Source organism: Dendropsophus ebraccatus, chromosome 3, assembly GCF_027789765.1.
Source record: "Dendropsophus ebraccatus isolate aDenEbr1 chromosome 3, aDenEbr1.pat, whole genome shotgun sequence".
Lineage (NCBI taxonomy): Eukaryota > Metazoa > Chordata > Amphibia > Anura > Hylidae > Dendropsophus > Dendropsophus ebraccatus.
The window spans coordinates 24,405,937-24,421,417 of NC_091456.1; the positions used below are offsets into that span (position 1 = coordinate 24,405,937).

The following is a 15,481-nucleotide window of genomic DNA, read 5'->3' on the forward strand; positions in this document are numbered from 1 at the left end:
ATCCTTTGGCATTTGATTAACTTGGATAAAGCCCTAAGGCTATGTGGAAATCATGGATATAGTCATTGGCTGTATCCATGTTTTCTAGACAACCTTAGAGCTTTATCCAAGTTCAGCAGCCACCGCTAATCAAATGCCGAATGATCGGGTTCGGATCGACTCGAACCCGAACCTGGTTCGCTCATCTCTAAAAGGGAAGCCTCATCCAGTCCATCAGGCCACAAAGCCCACATAGATGTGTGAGGCTTGCGGCCTACAGATCCAATGGCCATTGGACACGGAACAGGCACCGGTCAGCGGCGATCTCCACTAGACCACGAGGTACCGAATTTAAAGCCCCTTAGAGACAGTTTTCATGCTGACATGGCAGCTGCCGATCTCCCGTTACACTGGCAGTGCCACACAGTACAGTAACATTTCTGTGCAGCCATGGGTTAATATGGACTCTTTGACCTTTTTTTACCTTATTATTATGTTATTGTCTATTATTATTGTAATGCCTTATATTTTTAAATAAAAGAACTACAGCCGCCCTAAAATGTTCACTTAATGTATCATGTTGTATGTTAGTAATAATTACATTTGCTGTCCAAATAATATTACCAAACAATGTCCAAAAGTCAGTGAAGCATGCCCACCAAATGCTAGGAAGAATAATACGTAAAGACGGCCCTCTTGCGCCACCTTGTAGAAGTAACTTTCCATTAAACCCAGTGTTTGTCCTCAAGACATAAATAGGGATTTAGTAAGCCCATCTGTAGATATATCAGGTTTCTTGCCCCTTGTTCATGCAGAACAGGAGGCAGAAACAATACGCTTCCCCTTTGGTACAGAGGCACAGGCCTTTCCGCAGCCTGGCAGCACCCTGCTCTGTACTGATGAGAGGCAAGAAGCTTGAAACAGCTGTCTATTATTGAATAACTTCTCTTTTTGAAGAATTTTCTGGGTTGGCTTATTAAATTCCCTATCATTTTCTGAGGCTCCTTAAAAGAACACAAACACTGGCCTGAAGTAAAGCAACCTCCAAAAGGTGGTGCAAAAAAGCTCCTTTGCATATCCTTCCTCAGTAAATGGCCTATACCAGGGGTGTCAAACCCATAGCCAAAGCTTGTTGTCCAGGTATGATGGGAATTGTAGTTTTGCAACAGCTGGAGGGCCACAGTTTGACATCCCAGTCTTATGCAGTAAATCTCCACACACTTTGATGGTGTTCTCCTCAAGGAGAAACATTACCCTATTATTCCACCTAATACTAGGTTATAGGTAATAATGTTAAGCATGTCATGGGTAAATGATTATGTACACGGAAGTGTGAAGTGTGGAGGATAGTATCCCTAGTGATATATTGCTCAATAAATGTTAACACCTGGTTGTAAAGGGGCCAATGGTAATAATAGCAATGATAGTGATGATAGTGTATGTGTGTGTGTGTGGGGGGGGGGGGGGGGGGGGGAATAACTAGTATAAAGTGGACCTCTAATGCTGGTACCCTAAGAGAAAACTGAATGCAGTTAATGAGAAGCTGTGTCATCTCATGACCTACAGTATCTGCTATAGTAAGTACTTACACTCCACATGCAATAACAATTAAGGTAAATGTTTTATATAGCTCTGTGACGTGCTTTTCCTTTTTATTCATTCTAGAAATGTCTAACTGAACATGCAACTGGGTGTTACCGGGGCGTGTCACCATGTGGTACTTGGCCAGTGTTTTTTAGAGATGAGCGAAACGGGTTCGAGTCCATCTGAACCAAAACAATCGGCATTTGATTAGCGGTGGCTGCTGAACGTGGATAAAGCCCTAAGGCTATGTGGAAAACATGGATATAGTCATTGGCTGTATCCATGTTTTCCAGACAACCTTAGAGCTTTATCCAAGTTCAGCAGCCCCCACTAATCAAATGCTGATCGTTCGGGTTCGGATGGACTCCAACCCGAACCCGGTTCGCTCATCTCTAGTGTTGTGTTGTTATTTGTGACGCCAGTACTGTAGTAGTACACAGGTGTGATGTTGGTACCTGTATTGGCCGGTTTGTTGACCCCAAATGGTCGGTAACCTCCGGTAGTGTTGCGGGTCCCTTGGGCACTTGTCACTGTAACCTGGAGTGGTAGTAGACCCACCATGGATGTCGGTACCGCCACCCAAAGAGAGGGGGAAAATAACCCAAGGCAGACAGTGGTGTTTGTGGGTGCAGGTGCAGGTAGATCAGACAGAGTCCGTGCATTTAGTTGAAAAATAGAATTCTTTACTGAACAAAGTTGCAGGTGAACAGTACACTCAATAGGGATAGTGCAAATCTTAATAAACTTAGTTGCTGACAACAGAGTAAACCAGTGCTTTGTAGAGGTAGGTGCTTGTGGTGGTAAGTGCTTTGTGAAGAGAACGAAGAGGAGAGGAGTTGCTAGAGGAGCCCTGCCCAATGTAGGATATGTATTCTGCCGAAACTGAAGTGTAGATAAGAAGAAATAAGTGATGCTTTTACATATAGACTATAATCTGTCTTTTTCCCCCTAGTTGCATAGAACCTGTCCTAGGTGGGAAGCATGAGCCCCAGTCATCGGTTATCTTGGTGTAGCAGACTTCCGAGATTACCCAGTCGCCCTGCGCTGCGCAGTAGGATATGAAGACCTATTCTTGGTAGCTTTGTCCTACTGGGTCAGTTTCTCTTGTTTCAGGTGACTGCCCTGCATGTTTTAGAAGGGATCCTGGCATGAGATAGGGTTATCCTATGTGGCTTCTCTCCCCTAAGGTGAACTTAGCACTGCATAACTGTGGTAGTTGCTTACATAAGGAAAGTCTCCACTCCTGGGTTTGGCCTCAAATCTTTGGCAGATAATCTGTCGTCAGATCTGTTGGTGGAATAGGGCTGTTAACTTCCACAGAAACTGCATGTCCTCTCTCTCTGGAAACTAACTAGAGACTGACTCACTTCCTCCACCAGGTTAACCCCTCCTACAGGGGTATATCTAAACCCTCCTGTGAGTGGTGGGGCTGATTGTGGGTGAGAGAGAAGAAGGATAGGATAGGTTAGAAAGAAGAGCACCTGTGACTGATCAGCATTCAACACATGGTATAACACAGTTAATCCTTAACACCTAGTTGGGAAAACACAATTACCAACTAGTTGGGAAAATAATGTACTTCATCTCCCATTGGTTAATCTGAGAGAAAACTTTACACAGGTACCAAGGAACAGAACCCTGTGCTGGGACACCACACCTACACTACTGGGTACTGTCAGCTCTGATTGGATTATCATCTTAGGGACACACCCCCAACAAGTCACACCCATTTGTCTATTAATTTAATTTATACATTTCTTGGAGAAATGATCCAATACATATATGTAACAAAAGATGTTCAAGAATTGTTATTTTATTCATGGGGAATACAAGTATTTACTATATAAGACGGGAGAGACGAGTCCATGGGAGTCCACTTTAACTTGTCTCAGCGCAGGACAGAAGTTTCTATCATCACTTAGTTCTTTGTTATCTGACAGACTATTCAGGACACATGGATCTTTGCCCAATCCCTAGCTCTGACAATGAAGCAGAAGGATTTTCTGCTCCACTGTCAGCTTCTCATCTCAGTGAGCCTCTTGGGATCGGAGTGGCTGTTTCCCCTCATTAACTCTGGCTCTGTATACAGGAACTAAATGGTTTCTGTACTATGAACTAAAACTCTTTACTAATAAGTAACTACATTTACAGCCATGTCTTTCTTCTTAACATACTCCTATACTGAACACTGTTAAATACACATCTAAATACGTCATATTCTTTTTTCTACATTTAAAATCCTATTGAGATGCCTATGGGATAAACTCCAGAATAAATGTCACACCTGTAGTATGCTGATTTAAATGAAAAAAGCCCCTTTTTGCTTCGAAACCCCATTCAAATATATGAAACAGTTGTAGAAATGTTAAAGGGGTATTCCACTCAAACATAACTTTTGATGTTTCTGCCCATGGTGAGACTAACAATTCCTTCCATACTTGTTATTATGTATTCAGCCTCCTTCCCCTAGTTCTCAGCTTCTACTTTCTGCTGAAGACACAACAATCTGTGGGTGAGCTTTTCTCTCCATCTCCCCTTCTTCCCTCTCCCTTCTGAAGTGGCTAATGTAAACAAGTCCCTGGCTGGCTTTATCTGCAACATTGTAGCTTCTTTGTAATGCTGGGAGGGTTATTCTGAGGTCTGAGCTGCTGAACTCACTGTGATGAATACTACCAGCCTTACAATGTTGCTGATAAAGCCAGTCAGGGACTTGTTTACATTAGCTGTTTCATAAGGGAGGGGGAGACAGAGAGAAAAGCTCACACACAGATTTTTGTGTCTTCAGCAGAAAGCAGCAGCTCAGAACTGGGAGAAGGAGACTGAATAGATAATAACAGGTATGGAAGGAATTGTTAGTCTCACCATGGGCAGCAACATATCAAAAGTTATGTTTGAGTGAAATAAAACTTTAATGTACCCTTAGATACACTCATTTTTACTGGTTATATAAATTCTGGTTATATATACTGCATCCTGTTTAGGTTAAAGTCCTATGTCTTTTCTCAAAGGTTAATGACATGTTATCTACAGCATTTTAGTTATGTGTTTTGAACTCATTCACTGTTAAGAGACTGACAGAGATTGTGCTTGTCTATCACTGTCAAGCCCATAGAAGGTATGAGGAGCCATGGTCCCTACAACTGAATTAAGCCGAATAGCTGCAGCAAGTGGGTGCTGTGCCGTGTTTCCACTAGACCAATCATTCAGATTCCTCATTATCTGCTGCGGATCAACTGTTTAGACAGGGTGACAGGCGTCAGAGAACGCTGATTTTATTAGCCGCACAAAAGAGTCAATGAGCCGAGGAACGAACGTTTACTTTGACTTTGTAATGTTCTGTTTGTTATAGCTTGTATAGCACTCTGGAACCGAGGGCGCCTTAAAAAAAAAAAAAATAATAATAATAAAATAAAAATTCCTTTTAAATTCTTTTATCCTTTTAGCCTCAGGTAACTGTGTAAACAAGCTCGGAACATTTTTTTTTTTAACACTTCTATTATAATTAATATTGCAATATGTTATGAAGGATACACAAGGGATATGGCTATTTGTACAGGATGCTTAACCATGCATGAGACAACCAGCAGTTGTCAACCAACCAAGAGAATCTGTCAGTAGGATTATGCTGTCTTATATAAGAGTAGCATAAACTAGTGACAGAGAAGCTGAACAGAATGATGTATCACTTACATTGTTCTGTGCAGCTAATACAGAGATCTCCTCCTGAATAACCTGGACAATAAGTAGTCCTCTAGAGACGAGCGAACCGGGTTCGGGTTCGAGTCCATCTGAACCCGAACGTTCGGTATTTGATTAGCTGGGGCTGCTGAACTTGGATAAAGCTCTAAGGTTGTCTAGAAAACATGGATACAGCCAATGACTATATCCATGTTTTCCACATAGCCTTAGGGCTTTATCCAAGTTCAGCAGCCACCGCTAATCAAATACCAAAAGTTTGGGTTCGGATGGACTTGAACATGCTCCAGGTTCGCTCATCTCTATAGTCCTCTCCATTATGTACATGAGCCCAGTAGTCCTGGATAGTCATGAGAAGCAGAAAACTCCACCCACCAGCTGCTGATTGGTAGTTATGTATCCATATTGTGTAAAGGCAGTCAACTGTCAATCAGCAACTGGAGGGCGGGGGGAGGGGTGTGGCAAGAATCCTATTCTCCTGCATCTTAGGAGAACAGCTGAACAGCTGTGAAGACAAATGGCTCACGTACAATGGAACCGAGCTGGAACAATTGTTTAAAGGAATTATGTCTTCAAAAAATAAAAGCTATGTTCTAATGCTCCATTGCACTATTCACAGGGTGAGTCAAAAGTCTCAGGACACAGTTTTATTTTAGAGACTTAAGGGGAAATGACATATCTGAATACCCCAGCATGTAATGGCTTATGGGGGACTATCTTTCAGGCTATGTCTTGTACATGGCTGCTGTCTTGAAAGTCGCCATATTGGATCAAGGGCAAGTTTGTCAAGGTGGCCATGTACCATATCAAAGAAGACTAGAATTGTCCGAGAAATAGATTGCCGCAATTCGATTAGCAATTTCTCTTGTGGTTCAAAAAGGATCAAAAACAGAAAGTTACTTTGTGTTCTTCTTCAGCTCTGTGTTCAGCACCATGGACACCATTGATAACTTTTGACTCTTGACAAGAGATATTGTAAATATGATTGCGGCAATAGATTTGGGACACAATTTTGGTCTCCTCTGATATACTACATGACCAGATGGTGGACAATGTTCTGGACATCTCAAAACAATGCAAAGTCCTCACTAGACTTGCTACATGCAACCTCCACACTACTGGACTCCACCAGGTCCAAAGCTCACAGCTGATGTAAACCATCAAACTCGGACGCCCAGGTACGTCCTCACCCTCGGTGTTCCAAATAAACAAAACTGAAGTCTTGAAGACAGTGTGAGTATTATTCGCTCTGCATCCACAGAGCATGTTGGTTTCAGTCGGATCCATGATGACAGCTATCAGGTGAGAAAGTTTCTTTCCTCCAAACTGAATATATTGGATACAATGTTCTGGACATTACATAAAAAAGTCCCCGAACCTATCACTTGCTGGGGGATTCTAATATGTAATCTTCTCTTTGCCTACCCTACCCTAGAACAGAGGGTTTTAGGGTGGAATATAGTAGTATATAGAGAGCCTAATGGAGAATGCCATGGAATCCTGCAAAATGAACACTCTGCTCCCGTCTTAAATCAGAAACATACAGAGATACGGTAGGGCCCATGCACCTTTGGTATGGTAAAATATTTGTGCTTTTCATTTAATCTCATTAAAAGAGTCTGAACAACGGCCCGGTTCCCGTGTACGGTGCCGTTCTATGCACCAGAACCGGCCGGTGCTCAAGCACTGGAGGTGGGCCGGGCTGCCCCCAGTGGGAGGGAATTCCCTCCCCTGTATGACGCGGCTCTGTTAGAATCAATGGAGCCGCGTCATAGAGGGGAGGGAATTCCCTCCCACTGGGGGCGGCCCGGCCTACCTCCAGTGCTTGAGCACCACGGAACCGGCTTCCCGTGATGGCGCTGTTCGATTTGTGTTTCAGATTAAAGAGGATGTACCTGATGGTACATCCTCTTTAACATAGAGACACTGAGGCAGGTGGAATTCCGAGCGGAGTCCGCAGTGGGGATTCCGCTCTGAATTTCTGCCTCTTATCCTCAGTGTGAACGTACCCTAATGGGAGACTCCAGCCCTTATTCTTCATAGGATAACTTTGCTAGTTGAGAAAACTCCTTTAAAAAAAAAAAAAATTTTGGCAAGACATGGAAACACGTCACATGAAGATTTTATGTGCTGTTATAAACTAATTAAGATAAAGGGAGTTTATCTACCATTCACTTTTAATGTAGATAACTGGTGAACATTGTTCAAGTGCAACTCCGGATGTTAACAGTTCTGCCTGGTAAATGAATCACAAAATTCTTCGAATACATACAAATGTATTAGGCATACTGTATACAGATATGAGCATAGTACAGGAACACTAGCATTCCACCTAGTGTTACACCAGTATTACAGTGTATGCGCTGCAATATTACCCAATTATGTGGACATCTAGTAAAAGGAATATGGACTGTGCCAGTATGTACCTTGTATATTTCACTGCCACTTTTCTAAAAATAAAAAAAATAGTGGAAATAGAAATCTTTTATTAAGCCATTTTGACTATCGCATGGTTTCTAAAGGTATAGAAATGGCTGGATAGCCACAGATTATACAGATTATAGAGAGGTAGTCTTGATGAGACTATCACTTTGTATCCTCTGTGTCATTGGGCGTGCTTAGGAATTAGCTCTGAAGCCAATAATTTAACCACCTAGGTGCTATGCCTAAAGGGGTATTCCACTCAGGTAAAATACATGTTTAATCATCCCCCCTCCTGGACATTACCAATTTGTTCCATACTTGTTATTACCTTTTCAGTGTCCTTCCTACAGTTCTGAGCTGCTGCTTTCTGCTGAAGACACAGAAAACTGTGTTTGAGCTGTTCTCTCTCTGAGACGGCTGATGTAAACTAAGTGTGAACAGTGTCACTATCTGCATTCTGTTAAAATGAGGTCAAGTTGCTGATGACCTTATTGTGATAAACCCTTCGGGCATTACAGAGTGCAGAGGCAGATGGGCAGGGACAATAATTTTATGTGTTTACATGATCCTTCTCGGAAGGGATGGGGGGGGGGAATGGGTTCAGAGCGGAGATGGAGTAAACAACTCACTGTGTCTTCATCAGAAAGCAGCATCTCAGAACTGGGGGAAGGAGACTGAAAAGGTAATAACAAGTAAGGACAAAATGTTAGTCTCCAGGAGGAGGGATTATTCAACATGTATTTTACCTTAGTAGAATACCCCTTTATTGGTAACTGCAGCATCTAGGTAGTTACAAGCCATTCTCTTCCTGCATTTAATTACAACCCGCCACCCCAGGGCCTCCTTGGCTGCCATTACTTTACTGCTATTACACATATATATATATATATATATATATATATATATATTATATATATGTGTGTGTATATATATATATATATATATATATATATATATATATATATATATAAATATAGTAATAAAAAGTCAAATCACCAGTTTTACAATTTTAAAATCAAAAGTTTTTGATTTTTTTTTTTTATTATATTTTCATTTGGTGATCACCTTGTATCAATTGGAATTAACTTGGCATATTAAACACCGGCGTTATGAGATGGGCCCTGTTCCCATACGTAGACAGGGTGCTTTTATTTCTCCAGCATAGACATGACCTTGTACAAACTTAGGGTCCTATTACACGGCCCAAGCAGTTTAGTAAACGAGTGCCGATCTGCTAGTTCGGGGATCGTTTACTGGACCTATTAGATGGCCCGATAATCGGGCAGTAAGGGCTGCATGGACATCGTAAGTGATGTCCATGCAGCCCTTGCCCAAACACCTGATACCTTACCTCTCCCTGCTCCCGGTCTTCTCTCTTGTGCTCCACAGCTTCCTGGTCCTGCGGAGCACGGAGAGAAGACTGGGAGCAGGGAGAGGTAAGGTATCAGGTGTTTGGGCAATCGTCAGCTGTTGGCACTTAGCGATGTGCGGTTGGATCCCGGTGATTTTAGGTCCAAACCTAAACCAACGATCAGCCGATGATCGCTTCATTGGCTGATCGTTGTTTCTATTACATGGAGCGATAATCGTCCAAATCAGGCTCTGTGTAATAGGGCCCTTAGGCTATTTTCACACATTGTATTTCCGTCAGTCTTGTGATTAGTGTTTTTTCAACCAAAACCAGGAGAGGAACTGAAAGAGCAAAATTATAATGGACGGATTTGCCCAGTTTCTGTGTTTTCAACTCCTGATTGTGGTTGAAAGAACACTGACCAAAAGACTTATGTTAATACTCTGTGTGAACATACACTGTAACCATAATAATCTGGATCTTTTCAAAATCTAAAACATGAGCCTGAGGCTGGGTTCACACTAAATTTTTTCAATCCGTTCTTTTTTTTATCCGTTTTTGCAAAAAAAAAAAAAAAAAAAACAGATGAAAAAATGGATGGAAAAACATTCGCATTTGTGTGCTTCAATTTTGATCCGTTTTTCCATTGACTTCCATTATAAAAAAAAAAAAAAACGGATCATAACGGATGAGGTTGACTACGATTTTGTGTACGTTAAAAAAGGATGTGTTTTGATCCTCTTCTTTATGAAGAAAGTCAATGTAAAAGTGGATCAAAACGGATGCATACATTTTTCCATCCATTTTTTATTTTTGCAAAAATGGATTGCAAAAACGTAGTGTGAACCCAGCCAAACCTTAAAGTGTCACTGTTGTTTACATTTTTTTGCAGAAATCAATAGTACAGGCGATTTTAAGAAACGTTGTCATTGGGATTATTAGCCGAAAAATGCATTTTTATCATTAAAAAGCAGTTTGAAGCTCTCCCCCCTGTTTTCATGATTTTCTATAGAGAGGGGAGGGGTGGAGGGAGATGAGGCACCAAAACAGGACAACAAAGAGTTAATTTACAGCTACATCACCGGGCTATCTCCTCTGACAGTCAGCACTGACCTCTCTGACCTCTGAATACCAGCTTTCATGGAACTCCCGCTGTGTAATCCTTTGTTCTCTGCTCTCTGCCGGTGACTAATCTCCCTGCTCCCCTGGGGGGGACCTGGGGAAAGGCTTTTTGAATGCAGATAATGTCATATTTGCCTAATAAACTCAATTACAAAGTTTCTTAAAACCGCCTGGACTATTGATTTCTGCAAAAAGAAATGTAACGACAGTGACACTTTAAATATTTAAATATATATGAAGTCTGTGCATGTAGGAAGAGTGTTAGGGTCATTACAAGCATCAGTGGGGGGGTTTTATCACAGCAGTTTCACATAAATAGAAAGCAGGTGATAGACTGAGAAATATGTCAGATATAGTGATGTCTGGGTTCAGTGAAGCATCTGGGTCTGAGACCCCTGTGGTGCTGCCTGTGCTGAGATAACTGCAGGACGTCTCATTTTTAAAGGAAATGGATTACAGTCAGCAGGTTTCCCAAGATGTTGCAATATGTTACCACATTTAGGTGTCATACGGTTCATCTTATCATAATATTTTATTCCTTTTATAAGGATCTGGTCATAAATATAAACCTCTCCTCATATGGTATGTCATCTTCTTCTGCTTGTCCAACTCAACCAAATAAATAAATAAATAAAAACATAAATATCAAATAAACAGTGTAACAGTCTATACATTCTACACCTAGGTAGGGGTAAGTATTAAAGTGTACCTGTGAAGTTGAACTCCCACCAATTCTTAAAGTGATACTGCCCTCCCCCCATTCCCTTCCTTAGGGCTCTATTACACGGGACAATTATTGTGCGAAAAATCGTTTTATTGTTCGAATTTAAACGATAATCGTTCAGTGTAATGGCAGGCAACGATCGAAAAATCATTCGTATGTCGTTGATCGTTGATTTAGGGGCCTATTCCACGGAGGTGATAATCGGCCGAATCGGCCCCATTTGGCCCGATTCGGCAGATTATCGCTCGGTGGAATAGAGAAATTGTAGGTTTGGCCTTAAATAAACAATCAGCCGATGACACGATCATCGGCTGATCGTTTATTTAGGGCCAAACCTAAAATCATCAGCGGGCGACCGACTATTTGAGAAGCACAATACATTACTTGTCTGGGCTTCTCCTGCGCTCCGCCCTCCTCCGCGGGTCCCGCTCGCAGCATCAGCGGCTCCGGAGCGGCCTGACTGAGCTGTCAGACCGCTTAGCCAATCACTGGCCGGGACCTCCGCGGGAGCCGAGGAGGAAGACGGAGCGCAGGAGAAGCCCTGCTAGGTAATGTATGCTGCAAGGGCTGCAAGGACATCGGTAACGATGTCCCTGCAGCCCTCGCTTAATGACAATCGGGGCCGTGGAATAGGCCCAGTAAACGAGCGCCGATCTAGCAGATCAGCACTCGTTTACATTGTTGCTCGGCCCGTGGAATAGGACCCTTAGATCTGAACTTAAAATCATTGTTAATCATTCGCTAATCATTCACTAATCGTTCGCTGTAATTCAACATTCAATTGCTTAAAGGACAACTCTGGCCAAAACTATTTTTAAATATGTTATTACTTAGGGAAAGTTAGGCAAATTTCAAATGTACATTAATTATGGGAAATGCACATATAGGGCTATTTCCCTTAATTTAGTAGATCAGGGAGACTTCAGATTCTCTAAAAAAAAAGTGACGTCACGAATCGGGGGTGTAATTCCAATGGAGTGTCCAGAAGGGGCGCACTATATATAGAAGTCAATGAGTACCATTGACTTCTATATATAGTGCGCCCCTGCTGGACACTCCATTGGAATTACAATGGATGTGTATGTAAATGTAATACAGTATACAGTGTTTTTGATTGAATACATTTATGGAATACTTTGGGGAGCAAGTGTCCTTGCTCCCCAAAGTACTCCATAAATGTAATCAATCAGTACATTCGGATATCACAGTAAGCCCACCGATCCGCCGCCCGCCGCTGCTCTTGACTACACTGAACTACTACTCCCATCACCTGCTCATAGCATGAGCAGGTGATGGGAGGTGTAGTAGCTTGGTTATCGCTATGAGATCGCCGCCGCCGCTGATGCTGCCGGGCGCCGCTCATCACTGTGCAGCCATCATCCCACTCCGCTCCCCCCTCCTGCTTCCTCCGGGATCCGGCAACTCTACACTATCTGATGGCTGACTCCCCGCCCGGCCGGAGACACCAGGACGCACGGGGAGCCGGCATGTGTGATCGGAGAGTGGCTGCCGGGCAGGGAGTCAGCCATCAGATAGTGTAAAGTTGCCGGATCCCGAAAGAAGCAGGAGGGGGAGCGGACAGGGATGATGGCTGCACAGTGATAAGCGGCGCCTGGCAGCATCAGCAGCGGCGGCGATCTCATAGCGATAACCAAACTACTATACCTCCCATCACCTGCTCATGCTATAAGCCGGTGATGGGAGTAGTAGTTCAGTGTAGTCCAGAGTGGCAGCGGGCAGGCGGCGGATCAGTGGGCTTACTGTGATATCCAAATGTACTGATTGATTACATCTATGGAATACTTTGGGGAGCAAGGACACTTGCTCCCCAAAGTATTTAATAAATGTATTCAATCAAAAACACTGTATATTACATTTACATACACATCCATTGTAATTCCAATGGAGTGTCCAGCAGGGGCGCACTCTATATAGAAGTCAATGGTACTCATTGACTTTGATATATAGTGCGCCCCTGCTGGGCACTACATTGTAATTACACCCCCGGTTCGTGACGTCACGGTATTTCAGAGAGACTGAAGTTTCCCTGATCTACTAAATTAAGGGAAATAGCCCTATATGTGCATTTCCCATAATTAATGTACATTAGAAATTTGTCAAACTTTCCGTAAGTAATAACATATTAAAAAATTGTTTTGGCCGGACTTCTCCTTTAACTTACGTGTTTTTTCACTAATCGTTCAGTGTAATTGCACATTATCCATTGTTTTGCTGGGATCAGAAGGAATAAACGATCATAGTAATGATCGTAACTAACGATTATCGTTCCGTTTAATATGTTGAACAATTTCAGGTTAATGATAAACTAACTAACTAACGATTATCGTTCCGTGTAATATGTTGAACAATTTCAGGTTAACGATAAACAATCTAGTTTGCAATCGTTTATCGTTAAAAAACGCTTCGTGTAATAGTACCCTTACTCTATGTGCTGTTCTCTGCACCATCCACAAGCTTAGATGCTGCCCTTCATTTCATCAGTGGACAGTGTTATCTAAGTGGGACTTCATGGCAGTTGAACCATCGCTCTCTTGAGAGAGAGGGGCCAACTGTCATGAAACCCATCAATGTGACACTGTCAATTGATGAAATGAAGCAATTTTAGAGCACAAAGAAGACACAGACAAGTTTTATACAGGTATATAGAATGTGCAGCATCTAAGCTTGTGGATAGTGCGGAGAACCACACATAGAGTAAGGGTCCTATTCCACAGGACGATGGGGGCCCGATCAATAGTGTAAACGAGCACCAATCTGCTAGATCGGCGCTCGTTTACTGGGCCCAATAATCATTTAGCGAGGGCTGCAGGGACATCGTTACCGATGTCCTTGCAGCCCTTGTTTATCAACCATACTTTACCTAAACATGCTGCAGGTCTTCTCCTGCGCTCCTTCTTCCTCCTGGTCCCAGCACAGCAGCAGCCTCAGTGTGGTCTGTCTGAGCTTACAGACCGCTCAGCCAATCACTGGCTACGGCAGTCCTGGCCAGTGATTGGCTGAGTGGTCTGTCAGCTAAGACAGGCAGCACCGAAGCTGCTGCTGCGCGCGGGAACGGGAGGAAGAAGGAGTGTAAGAGAAGCCCTGCAACATGCTTAGGTAAAGTGTTGTGTTTGCGAAATCGTTGGTCGCCCGCTGCACATCGCTATTCCACGCAGCGATGCGCGGTCGGTGCCCGATGATTTTAGGTTTGAGCCTAAATAAACGATCAGCCGATAATGCGATCATCGGCTGATCGTTGTCTCTATTCCACGGGGCGATAATGGGCCGAATCGGGCCGATTATCGCTCAGTGGAATAGGCCCCTAAGGGGGATGACAGTATCACTTTAAGATTGGCAATGGGGGCATGCTGGGCAGTGAGGATGCCAGTGAGATGAGCTAATTTACAGTATTAACCAAGGCATGCACTTTCTTAGTTCAGCAGTCAGTTTGTCAGCCGGCTGCTTTTGAACTCTGTGCTGCTCCGCTCTGGTTCCCTGGAAAAGCGGGTCCAGTCCAGTCCAGTCTCTTCTGTGATGGTGGATACACAGGTTACTGTTCATAACACAAATGTATCATAGGTAGGGATGAGCAATCTTTTCACTAGGCCCGTCAGTCGGCTTACCAGCCATGCTGCCTCTGAACTCTGTGCCGCTCTACTCCAGGTGCCTATCCAATCCTGGGAAACTGGGACATGTTTCCCAGGACTGGATCCAGTTTTTCTAGGCACCCGAAACAGAGCAGCGCAGAGGTCAAAAGCGCCTGTCGAACTAACGAAGAGCTTCGCTTTGATAACACTGTACATTCACTCATCTCTAGTTGCCAGGGAAATTGTACAATGACCAGTGAGAACCTGTGGTCATTATGAAAAACTGAGTTTCTATTACCCTGTTGGGTATACTGATTCCAACACTGTTTTTATTTTGTTTCTATACCCCGCCATACCCAAGACATAGGGATTTTCCTATTTTTGTTGACTATCTGCAGTTTCCTCTAATTAGTCAAATGGGCGTGTACTAGAGATGAGCGAACCGGGTTCGCGTCGATCCAAACCCGAAGTTGGATAAAGCTCTAAGGTTGTCTAGAAAACATGGATACAGCCAATGACTATATCCATGTTTTCCACATAGCCTTAGGGCTTTATCCCACTTCAGCAGTCACCGCTAATCAAATGCCGAACGTTCGGGTTCGGATCGACTCAAGCATGCTCCAGGTTTGCTCATCTCTAGCGTGTACTTAAAAACCGGGGTGTGAATGCTAGGCTTCAGGAGTGAATATGAGGCATGAATCAGGTTAAGGGAGATATGAATAAGAGCGAGGGAAAATAAATCAGGCTCTCACACCCCAAACCAAGCACTCGCCCCCGTTTAAAGTGGTAACCCACAGGAAAATTACACATAGTCAACCAAACAGTAAGATGGAGGGGCAGAGCAATGTAATAAGACAGCGTTGGAACCAGGATACCAGAGGCTACAAGGCATTACAAAAAAATATTCTTATAGTGTATTATTTTTATTTCACTCAAATTATATTCTGCAATTCTGTACAATACATTACAACCAAGATACAAAGTTACCCGCTACAGTACGGAAAAAAAATCCTG

The 15,481-nt window shown here is 43.0% G+C and overlaps 1 protein-coding gene across 9 annotated transcripts in view; it reads right to left on the reverse strand.

Moving 5' to 3' along the window:
- Positions 1-15,481, reverse strand: part of GGT1 (gamma-glutamyltransferase 1) — an 82,997-nt gene that overhangs the window by 60,264 nt on the left and 7,252 nt on the right. For 2 of the 9 annotated variants that reach the window (XM_069961182.1, XM_069961178.1), the window contains exon 1: positions 13,762-13,851. The exons of 4 other annotated variants lie outside the window; for them this stretch is intronic. Coding sequence is in view for 1 of the 5 variants with exons in the window: in XM_069961186.1 (XP_069817287.1) it covers positions 13,762-13,769 (8 nt within the window). In the remaining 4 variants the exon portion in view is untranslated. Of the gene's footprint in view, positions 1-13,324; positions 13,342-13,761; positions 13,852-15,481 lie in introns of those variants that run through there. 3 more of the 9 variants (XM_069961186.1, XM_069961181.1, XM_069961185.1) reach the window with 3 other exon arrangements.